General features: G+C 38.4%; 1 protein-coding gene across 1 annotated transcript; it reads right to left on the reverse strand.

Annotated features, from left to right (window-relative positions):
• Positions 1 to 435: 435 nt before the first annotated feature.
• Positions 436 to 3,873, reverse strand: LOC140872062 (uncharacterized). The gene is made up of 6 exons (XM_073274794.1): positions 2,973 to 3,873; positions 2,871 to 2,926; positions 2,016 to 2,760; positions 1,764 to 1,934; positions 1,544 to 1,676; positions 436 to 796 (listed from the first exon to the last, which is right to left on the reverse strand). The coding sequence occupies exons 1-6, from the start codon at positions 3,871 to 3,873 to the stop codon at positions 436 to 438; spliced, it is 2,367 nt and encodes a 788-aa protein (XP_073130895.1).
• Positions 3,874 to 12,680: the final 8,807 nt, after the last annotated feature.

Raw genomic sequence — 12,680 nt, forward strand, 5'->3', positions numbered from 1 at the left:
TTGCTTCACATACACTTCCTCATTCAAAATACCATTCAAAAAAGCACTCTTTACATCCATTTGGTAAAGTTTTATACCCATATGACATGCAATTGCAAGCAATAATCGGACAGACTCAATGCGGGCAACAGGAGCGAAGGTCTCATCAAAATCAACCCCCTCAACCTGAGTATACCCTTGAGCAACCAACCTTGCTTTGTTCCTTATGATGTTTCCTGATTCATCGGTTTTATTTTTGAAAATCCATTTTGTACCAATGACATTACCATGATCAGGTGGTGGAACTAAAAACCAAATATCATTTTGGACAAATTGCTCAAGTTCTTCATGCATGGCATTTACCCAAAATTCATCATTCAAAGCATCATTGACATTCTTGGGTTCAATATTGGAAATAAAACAGGAATGCATTACCTGTGAGTATACGGAACTCATTCATACTAACCCAACCATCTTGCGGTAGTCAACTTTGTCCTTAGCACGGGTTTGCCTTGTTCCATGAACATCTCCAATAATCTGAGATGAAGGATGATTCTTCTGTATCTTGCTTGGAATGTCCTTTACAGTAATCATCTCAACTTTCTCATTTTCTTGCGAATTTTCCTCATGAACAGTTTCTGGAGGAACCAGTGTTGTGTTTGGTGTTGCAACATCAGGAACAACACTGTGTTCTTCGGAGGAAATTTCCAGCAAGCTTTCAGTATCATTTTCAGCAGTTTTTCCCTTGAGATCGGCACCATCATCAAAAACAACATTAATAGATTCCATCATTGTTCTGGTTCTAAGGTTATACATCCTATATGCACGACTATTAGTAGAATAACCAAGGAACAAACACTTATCACTCTTGGAATCAAATTTTGCTAGGTGATTTCTATCGTTCAAAACATAACACACACAGCCAAATATATGAAAATAATTAAGATTTGGTCTCTTTCCCATGAGGATTTCATAGAAAGTCATCGAAGATCCACTTCTCAAATAAACACGATTGAAAATATGGCACGCTGTGTTCAATGCTTCTGCCCAAAATCTTTTGGAGATATTTTTTGAGCTCATCATCACCCTAGCCATCTCCTGCAACGTTCTATTCTTCCTTTCGGCAATTCCATTCCGTTGAGAAGTTTTTGGGGCAGAGAACTCTTGTGAGATGCCCTTCTTATCACACAAAGAAGAAAACAATGAGTTCTCAAATTCCTTTCCATGATCAGTTCTGATCCTTGCTACAGTCAAAGTATGTAGGTTAGTAATCTTGGTAAACAACTTCTTAAAAACACCAAAAGTGTCTGATTTTTCTCTAAGAAATCTTACCCATGTAAAACGAGAAAAATCATCAACACATACCAAAAAATATTTTTTACCTCCATAACTTTCGACTTCCATGGAACCCATCAAATCCATGTGCAAAAGTTCAAGACACCGTGTTGTCCCACAGTGTTGTAACACGGGATGCGCAACACGGGTTTGCTTACCTTTTTGGCATGAACCACAAACATATGGAACACCAGTCTTTAGATTTGGAAGACCTCTGACAGCTTCATACTTACTCAGATTCTTTAAGGTCTTGAAATTCACATGTCCAAGTTTTTGGTGCCATAGACTAAACTCATCAACTTTTGAGTGTCTACATGCCAATTCTTCACCGAGTTGGTAGTAGTTATCAACTAATCTTGTACCTGTGATAACACAACGATTAGCATTATCAAAAACTTCACAAGTATTCTTACCAAACTTCACATGCAAGTCATCATCACACAGTTGACTAATTGAAATTAAATTTGTATTAAGTCCTTCAACGTGTAAGACGTTATGAAGCTTTGGAAACCCTTCCACATTGAGTGTTCCTTTGCCAATAATTCTTCCCTTTGCACCACCTCCGTAGGTCACTCTACCACCATTTTGTTCAATGTAGTCCGTGAGGTGATCTTTCAAACCTGTCATGTGCCGAGAGCTTCCACTATCAAAATACCAATTACCTGCAGTGTTAGCTTTCAAGGAAGTATAAATAACAAAACATCTAATATCAGGCTTTTGTATCCAAACTTTCTTCACAGTGGGCCTCTTTCTGCCAGTGTTGCTCTTGGTGTTGGACAACACGGAGGGTAACACTTTCTTAGATTCCCACAAAATATAGTCATTTTTAAGCTTACGACAAAAAGGCCTGATATGACCAGATTTGAGACAATAGTGACATACAAAAGGACGCTTCCATTGTTTTGGCTTAGGAACAGAAACATCCTTTTCAACAATGAGTTTCTTACCTTTCGAAGCAGTTGAAGGATGGTTCAAGGAATCATTTCCTTCCTTCACAAACACTGGTGTTTTGGAACATTCACCAGTCTTAAAAACACTTTCTTTAAAACCAAGTCCAAACTTATCATTCTTACCCATAGTCAAAATGGAATCAAGTTTGCTCGAACTGAAATTAAATTTATCAAGTGTAGTTTTTGCTCTTTCAAGTTCAGAATTCAGCAACCCTAATTCCAGATCTTTCTTACTCATGAGAATTTCCAGTCTAGCCACAACAGCTTTCAATTCAGTATTCTCTTTTGTAAGAGTTGTGTTCAACTGATTCCTCTTGTTCCAATCACTGTATAACTCTTCATAGAGTTTTTGAATACCTTTCAGAGTATAAGGATCAGCTACCTGTTCTTCATGATTGCTGAAATTTTCAAGGTTAGAAGCAACAAAACAAACAGATTTTTGAACAGTGTTGCGTCCAGGTGTTGCAACATCGGAGCCAACATCGAGAGGATTAATCTGAAAATTTTTCTTACTCTCCAGTAAAGCAGTAAAAGATATGAGATCTGCCTGTTCAACCTTTTCTTGTTCTTCTTCAGAATCATCATCACTTAGAGAAACATTCATACCTTTCCGAAGGCGATTTGCGCATTTATAAGCATAGTGGCCATATCCCTTACATTCCCTGCATTGAACATTATCAAAATTTTTGCTTAAGGACTGATTCTTACCTTCATACCTTTGACGAGGTCCTCGAGTAGCAGCAGATTTTTGAGGTTTCTCTGACGTAGGCAGTCTAGGAAACTTTGAGGGTTGTGCACTTTTCACATCCTTCTTTTCTTTCATTACCTTGAGATAATCAGTAAATTTCTTCGAGATCAAGGCAATAGAATTTTCCTCAAGATCAGAATCCTTTACTTCCTGTTGAACTTCAGCAAAATCATTGTAAACATCATTAGATACTTGAAAAGCAATAGACTTACTTTTCGAGTCATCTTCGGCTTCCAACTCCATCTCATAGGTGCGAAGAGAACTAATTAACTCATCCAAACCCATTATAGATGTATCTTTTGATTCATCTATAGCACAAACCTTGGTGTGAAATCTTTTGGGAACAGAACGAAGCACTTTCGATACAAGTCTCTCGTTCGAAATAGGATCACCAAGAATAGATGCTTCATTCGCAAGGCTCTTCAACCTTCCATTGTATTCCATGATGGTCTCTGATTCCTCCATTCTCATTTTCTCAAATTTTGTAGTTATGAGACGCATCCTTGTCTTCTTGACACTAGCCGAGCCTTCACATTGGGTTTGTAGTTTCTCCCAAGCATCCCTAGCACAAGTACAAGTACCAATTAGATTAAACATGTTCATATCAACAGAAGTGAACATAGCATTAAGAGCTTTAGCATTATAAATAGCCGTTGTATTCTCATCGGCTGTCCATTGTGATCTTGGCTTTGGTCCTGGTACATCATCATCTCTCATGGGTGGTGTCCAACCGTCAAGAACACGCTGCCAAGCCCTGGACTCAATGGATTGAATATACATGCTCATTTTCAATTTCCAAGGGCCGTAGTTTGTCCCATCCAAAATAGGTGGACGAATTTCACTTGTGTACGGAGTGTCCATAACTAACCTGTAACACAAACCAGGAACTCACTTAGTAAATTCAAGTGGTGGCTCTGATGCCACGTGAAAGAAACGGTGTACGTGGTTGTTATGTAAAATAAGGCAGTGTTGTACTTCGTGTCGTAACACCAAAGACAACACAGTGCAGCGGAAATTTAAAGCGAAAATAAAACACAAGTAAATAATTTTGCACGAGTATAAAAACTCGTGTGGGTGCCTTAGGGCTAAATATTACTAGTAAACGTAAGATCAGTCTTACAAAGCAATCCTAGTAATTTTATGAAAAGTCATTAAATCCTAAATTTCTCAACAAGTTGAGAAATCAAACTTGCATCCTAAATAAATCAGAGTAAAAACTGAAAGAGTGGGTGCTCGGTTAGCCAACTTGTGGCTAAGGACTTTTATGACTCTATGTAAAACAATCTTTTGTTTAATATAATTTACACTTTTATAATGGTATTGACTTTATCTTTCTTCATATTGTTATATTATGATATAATATTGTTGTTTTGATAAAGACCTTGAATATACTATAGTGTATGTACGATGTGGTTGCACATGGGGATGGCTATCATGAAACACATTTTATAGTCACTGTATATTCTAAACTGTTCCTAGTCAATTGAGCCGTCCGCAAAAAAGGGATAAGGATCGCTCGAGATTGAGACTAGCATTTGCGATGCCGAGTACCACGTTTCATTGGTATGGAACATAGAGATGTTCAAAGCATGCAAATGGATATTCATATGATGAATGATCGAACTACCCTATTCGGACTTTTCAAGTGGTTATCACTTATCGAGTGGATAAAGTCCGCGGTTTTGGTTGTACACCATTAGTCCTTATTACTTGAAACATCATTGAGACTCTATATGCTAGTACTGTACTTTGACTCGTTTACCGACTCTATTGGGGTCATCAGGTGTCGGGATTGGGTATAGTTATGACACATATAGGAGTCGATGCTTTGTTGTCAAGGATTCACCACATACTTGCGAGTGTGGATATCCTATGCGATCTGAGGAGATATTAGTGTGACGAATCTCTGGCCAGAGTACATGATGTGTTTTAAGTTAATTGGTTATCCTAGTAACACATGCGATGTCACTATTTGATCTCCAAGATGTAATGCATAGTTATCGAATCTCGAACGACTCTCGATATACCAATGGTTGTTGATTCGATCGGGATATATGGATGAAGGGACCGTACTGTACGCTAACCAAAATCTAGTGGTTCTTGCAGGCACTATCAGTAATACCTAGGGAATCATGGAGCGATGTTGCTAGGCGCTCTTACCATGATTCGATGGGTAAGTCAGAAATTGTTGTTCCGAGTCACAAGGAGTTGTGAGCCCACGGCTAGCTGTATTCCTGAACCATTAAGGGTTACACAAGTAATGGATTACTAAAACCCCGTAGAGATAGTTAAATTTAAAGAGTTAAATTTAATGAAAGAGAAGTTGGACTTCTTAACTAAAGGGAGTGAGATTTTCTAAAATGACATAGGGATGGGCATTTTTGGAAATCACTGAATTCGGATTCAGAAAAATTATCTTGACTCTAAAAGATGCAGAAATGGTTTCTGTGCACATTGGTGAAATCAGTTTATCAATCGGAGTCACGATGAATTTTATATTAATTTCTATAACAACGGGCTTGGCTTGTTGGGCTTAAGTTATGGATTGTGGGCTTTAAGGAGTTAGAGTCTTGATACAATTATAACTAGAAATTATCTATAAATAGAAGTGTTGGGTTCGAAAATCAAATACATTGTGTCTTATAATTTTCGAAATTACACTCTAAATATTTGAAGGGGATTTTCGAAATCCTCTGTCCCTTTCGGAGAAAATTCGGCTTGTGATTTTTATGAAAAATTACAATCTGAATTAACAGATCATATCTGTTTATTCTCTACGCAAACTTCTAATTGATTTCTAGTGCAATAAATCAGAGGGTTTTGTTTTCTATTCGTGGACCTGATTGAAGAAACGTTCGTTCATCAGTTCCGGGGATATACAACAAGAGCAGATTAAATTCTGTTGGTGTCCATAATCTCGCTTCGAGATTTTAAGGTAAAATATTTAATTGTGATTATTTATTTTACTTACACAATTTAATCGTAAAAGTTTTGATACCCAGATATGGAATCGTTCCATATTAATAAAATAAATTTTTAAACTTCCGCTGCACCGGGTATCAATTCTAATTGATCTGAACACCGTTTTCCAACAGTGGTATCAAAGCCAGGTTGCTCAAATCAAACGATTAAATTAATCGATTGTACAAAATTTTTAAGCCTCGTTTTTGAAACAAAACAAATTTTTAAAAAATCAAAATTTTGACGGGCAAAACGCGGGCAGCGATCGGATCGCTGCCCAATGGGCAGCGACGGGCTGCCCAGCCCGAGCCCCGGTCGGGGCACGGGCTGCCCGGGATTGTCCCGGGCAGCCCGAAAAATTAAAATTTTAATTTTTTAAAAATTTTGAATTTTTGAAATTCTTGTGTTTGATTCGATCGAAAATTGTTTTTGATTAGATCACGAGGCATCGGATCGAATTGTTCGAGTCCGAAATTTTTAAAATTGATTTTTGGATAAATTTGAATTTTTGGAAAATTTATAAATTTTATCCGTTAAATTAAATTTTATAAAATTAATTATTTTGGTACAATTGATGATAAGATATGATCTTATGGATGGATAAGATAAAATATGATTTTATCTTTTAAATTATGATGCCATTGCATGTTTATCTAATTATTTAATTATTGAATTAATTAATGGATAAATGATGATCGATTGCCATGACCAATGTTTTAGGTGTATGTTAGGTGATTTACATTTGTCTTATTGTTGTTGGTGTTTATTAATGAGCTTGGTTTATAGCCCAATATGATTGTCATATGTAATAAAAGTGGGCCTGGTTTATGGCCCGTTCCCACCCCTAAAAATGTATCCCATATTTGTCATCGAAATTTATTGTAAATTTATTAGACTTAGTGGGAGACAAAGATTTGAAGAAATGGTGGGCCCAGCAGACAATGAAGACCGAAAAAATGTAAATTGGAAGCACAATGTAATAGGATTGCATTGCATACTTGCATAACACCTAGGATTGGACTTAGACTCGTGATTGGCAACCACGGGTCGAATAGTTAATGGGATCGATCATCCTTTAATAATATATGATATTATTGATGTATGCATGTTTAGACTAAATTGTATGAATCCCGCAAGCATACATATATTTGCATGATGAGACAAATTTTCAAAAAATAAAATCCCTCATTTTAAATATGATTTAAAATTGATATCAAGATAAACAAAAGGGAATTTTAAATATTGTTTAAATATTCCTACCTTCCATCAACGATCAATGTATGTGATGCTACCCGCGGATACGGTCCGGCTCATATTATTGGGGGGGCCCGTTCGTCGGAAAGCTGTACATTGGATCGACACATGTTGTAAGTTGGGTGGAACTCCCATGGGATTGGCTCATATTATTAGGGATCCACATGGCGATCGTCCATCACAACTTAATATTTATGGGTCATCTTGACATGTCACAATAAACGACGTCATATTATTGGGCCCTTATTGGACATGAGGTAAAAACATGGAGGTTGCTTTGGAAGCAATTGGGCTCTACCTTTTGAAAATTATGGTTGGCTGATATTATTCGGGACCATAGTTTGTCAATTGGACTCCAAGTTCCCACTAAAGAAAATGTTTCTCGTTTTCACTAGAGGGTAGTGAAATCGTCAAAATAGTGGGAGTGTAATTCATAAAATGAAATTCGCCATATTTTATGTCTTAGTAAATTAATTAAACAAATAACTGATTATTGTCTGTTTCTTTTTCAGTATTTCATTACTATGAATTCGCGTAATCCACTACTCTCAATTCTCGATCAAAACAAGTTGACTGGCGCTAACTATACGGAATGGTTCCGTAAGTTAAAAATCATTCTAAATTCGGAGAAGGCTTTCTACGTGTTAGAGAAGCGTCCTCCGAAGGAAGCCCTGACTAACACTAGTCCGGAAGAGTTGAAAAAGCTTGACGATTGGTGGGACCATGATGTCAAGGCAAAGAGTTATATGCTAGCATCAATGTATGATGAACTCCAGAGGCGATTTGAGGATGCGGTGAATGCTGCTTACATTCACAGCGCACTCAAGGAACTTTTTGGAGCTTAGTCAAGGGCCGAGAAATTTGCGACTGTCAAAGAGCTCATGACATGCCGCATGAGAGATGGGACTTCAGTCCGTGAGCATGGGGTACACATGATTGGGCTCATTGAAAAGTTGGTAAAACTCGAACTGACATTAGAGCATGAACTCAATGCGGACTTGTTGCTTCTTTCACTTCCTTCGTCGTTTGACGGCTTTGTGATGAACTTCAATATGAACAAGATAGAGGCCACCCTTGAAGAGATGGTCAATATGCTTGTGACTTATGAAGCCACACTAAAGAAGGATAAACCGGTACTCTTGGTTGGCTCCTCTTCTAACTCATAGAAAGGACCAAGTGGAAAGGGTAAGAAACGTTCTGCCCCGCCCAAGAAGATTGTACCAAATAAGAAGGAAAAGGCTAAAGCTTCAATTGGAATAAAAGATGAAAACGTTTGCCATTACTGCAAGAAACCCGGTCATTGGAAACGTAACTGCAAGGAATACCTCGAACAGTTGCGAACTGCAAAGGGTATGTTTTACATTGAAATAAATGTTTCTCTTAATACTTCTTCTTGGGTATTGGATATCGGATGTGGATCTCACATTTGCAATGATTTGCAGGTGATGACAAGAAGTCGTAAGCTAAGGATGGGTGAGACCCAGCTAAAGCTCGGGAATGGTTCTAGAGTCGAAGCCAAAGCTATAGGAGACATTTATTTAGTTTTGCAGAACAATTTTAAGTTATTTTTGAGAGATGTTTTATATGTTCCGGATTTGGTCAAAAACATTATATCTATTTCTATGCTTGATAGAGATGGTTTTTCTTGCAATTTTGTAAATGGGATTTGCAATATTTACAAGAATGAATGTTTGATTGGAAATGGACAACTTGAAAACGATCTATATAGCTTAAAATTAAAAGACGTTCCAATTAATTATGTTGATAAATCGGTAACAACAATTAAAAGGAAGGACGATAGTCAAAACCCGGCAAACCTTTGGCATGCTAGGCTAGGTCATATTTCCTCAAGGAGGATGAACAAGCTAGTGGGAGAGGGCATGTTTGATATGTCTGATATTAACTCTCTACCTACTTGTGAGTCCTGCCTAAAGGGAAAAATGACTAAATCTCCTTTCAAAGGGAAACCTGAGCGTAGTCAAAATCTGTTGGATTTGATCCATACAGATGTTTGCGGTCCATTTAGGATTGGTACTAAATGTGGCAACACCTACTTCATTACCTTTACTGATGATCATTCTAGGTATGGGTATTTATATTTAATGAAATATAAGTCTGAAGCATTTGAAAGGTTCAAAGAATTCAAGGCTGAAGTAGAAAACAAACTAGGTAAAAGTATTAAGGCACTTCGATCGGATCGAGGTGGAGAATACTTAAGTACCGAGTTTTTGGACTATCTAAAAGAGAATGGGATTCTCTCTCAGTGGACTCCTCCTATGACATCTCAGCTTAATGGTGTTTCAGAGCGTCGCAATCGAACTTTGTTGGACATGGTTCGATCCATGATGAGCTTCACTGAGCTCCCACCTTCGTTTTGGGGCTACGCGCTTGAAACGGCGCTATTGTTGTTAAACAACGTCCACACTAAAGCAGTAAATAAAACACCATACGAGTTATGGAATGGCAAAGCTCCTAAGTATTCTTACTTGAGGATTTGGGGATGTCCTGCTTACGTGAAGCAGACAGCGGGAGATAAGTTGGATAGTCGATCCTCCTTATGTTATTTTGTGGGGTATCCGAAGAATTCAATCGGATATTATTTCTATCATCCTAATGAAACAAAAGTGTTTTTTTCAAGGAATGCCACCTTCTTGGAGAAAGAGTTCTTATTGGATAAGAAAGGCAAGATGATGGAACTCGAAGAAATTCGAGAAGAACCCGAGATACAAAATAGCGATCCTACACCTCAAGAACCATCACAAGACACGCCTACTACTAGGAGATCCGAGAGGACTTCTAGGCCTCCTATTAGATATGGTCTTCTTCTTGAAGGGGATCAAAGTGAACCCGACATTGGATGTGATCCAAGAAACTTCAAGGAAGAAATTTCTAATGCGGATTCAAATTTATGGCTTGAAGCTATGCAATCGAAAATAGATTCGATGCATTCTAACCAAGTTTGGTCTTTAGTAGATCCTCCCGATGGAATTGTTTCAATTGGGTGCAAATGGATCTACAAGAAAAAGCTTGGGCCTGATGGAAAGGTATTGACCTACAAGGCACGATTGGTGGCAAAAGATTATACTCAAAGACAAGGAGTTGACCATGATGAAACCTTTTCACCAGTCGCAATGTTCAAGTACATAAGAATCCTTATTGCCATAGCAGCATGGTATGACTATGAGATATGACAAATGGATGTAAAGACTGCATTTCTTAATGGAAACATTAAGGAAGAGATATATATGACGCAGCCTGAGGGATACACATCCATGGGAAGCGAGCATAAGGTATGCAAGCTTCAGAGATCAATCTATGGTCTCAAACAAGCATCAAAAAGTTGGAACCAGAAATTTGATGAAACAATAAAGGATTTTGGTTTCATCAAAAACCCGGAGGAACCATGCGTGTACAAGAAAGTAGTTAAGGATGCGGTAACATTCTTAGTACTTTATGTTGATGACATTCTACTCATGGGAAATGACGTAGGGATGTTGCAGTCAACAAAGATATGGTTATCAAGTAGATTCTCGATGAAGGATTTGGGTGAGGCCTCCTATATTCTTGGGATACAGATCTATAGAGATAGATCTAAGAGAATGATAGGACTTACTCAATCAACCTACATCGAAACCATATTGAAAAGGTTTTCAATGGATGGGTCCAAGAGAGGACATCTACCTATGTGTCATGGAGTTTCTTTATCCAAGTCTATGTGTCCCAAGACTGACAAAGAGATAGAGAAGATGACACACGTACCATATGCGTCAGCCATTGGTAGTATCATGTATGGGATGATATCTACCAGACCGGATGTGGCCTATGCTCTGAGCGTCACGAGCAGATATCAAGCCAATCCCGGTCAAATACATTGGAAAGTCGTGAAGGATATTCTTAAGTACTTGCGAAGGACTAAGAATGTGTTCATGGTTTATGGAGGAAGAGAATTGAAGTTGGAAGGCTACACCGACTCTAGCTTCCCATGTGACGTGGATGACTCAAAATCAACCTCTGGATTTGTATTCGTGCTCAATGGCGGTGCTGTCTCTTGGAAGAGTTCCAAGCAAGACACCACAGTGGATTCCACCACTGAGGCAGAATACATTGCAGCATCAGCTGCTGCTAAAGAGGCGGTTTGGATAAGGAAATTCATCCAAGAGTTGGGTGTAATTCCTGAAGCTGTTGGTCCAGTCCCAGTGTACTGTGACAACACGGGTGCCGTTGCTCAGGCAAAGGAGCCAAGGTCTCATCAGAAGTCCAAACACGTACTGAGGAAATACCACATCATCCGAGAGATTGTGGAAAGAGGAGACATTAGTGTCGAGAGAGTGACCTCTACAGACAATATCGCTGATCCGCTTACTAAGCCCTTGCCAGGACCATTGTTTGACAAACATCGCGAAGCAATGGGATTACGTAGTATGACTAGTTGGCTTTAGGGCAAGTGGGAGATTGAAAGAGTGGGTGCCCGGTTAGCCAACTTGTGGCTAAGGGCTTTTATGACTCTATGTAAAACAATCTTTTGTTTAATATAATTTACACTTTTATAATGGTATTGACTTTATCTTTCTTCATATTGTTATATTATGATATAATATTGTTGTTTTGATAAAGACCTTGAATATACTATAGTGTATGTACGATGTGGTAGCACATGAGGATGACTATCATGAAACACATCTTATAGTCACTGTATATTCTAAACTATTCCTAGTCAATTGAGCCGTCCGCAAAAAAGGGATAAGGATCGCTCGGGATTGAGACTAGTATTTGCGATGCCGAGTACCACGTTTCATTGGTATGGAACATAGAGATGTTCAAAGCATGCAAATGGATATTTATATGATGAATGATCGAACTATCATATTCGGACTTTCCAAGTGGTTATCACTTATCGAGTGGATAAAGTACGCGGTTTTGGTTGTACACCATTAGTCCTTATTACTTGAAACATCATTGAGACTCTATATGCTAGTACTGTACTTTGACTCGTTTACCGACTCTATTGGGGTCATCAGGTGTCGGGATTGGGTATAGTTACGACACATATAGGAGTCGATGCTTTGTTGTCAAGGATTCACCACATACTTGCGAGTGTGGATATCCTATGCGATCTGAGGAGATATTAGTGTGACGAATCTCTGGCCAGAGTACATGATGTGTTTTAGGTTAATTGGTTATCCTAGTAACACATGCGATGTCACTATTTGATCTCCAAGATGTAATGCATAGTTATCAAATCTCGAACGACTCTCGATATACCAATGGTTGTTGATTCGATCGGGATATATGGATGAAGGGACCGTACTGTACGCTAACCAAAATCTAGTGGTTCTTGCAGGCACTATCAGTAATACCTAGGGAATCATGGGGCGATGTTGCTAGGCGCTCTTACCATGATTCGATGGGTAAGTCGGAAATTGTTGTTCCGAGTCACAAGGAGTTGTGAGCCC

Source organism: Henckelia pumila, unplaced genomic scaffold, assembly GCF_033568475.1.
Source record: "Henckelia pumila isolate YLH828 unplaced genomic scaffold, ASM3356847v2 CTG_461:::fragment_3, whole genome shotgun sequence".
Taxonomy (NCBI): domain Eukaryota; kingdom Viridiplantae; phylum Streptophyta; class Magnoliopsida; order Lamiales; family Gesneriaceae; genus Henckelia; species Henckelia pumila.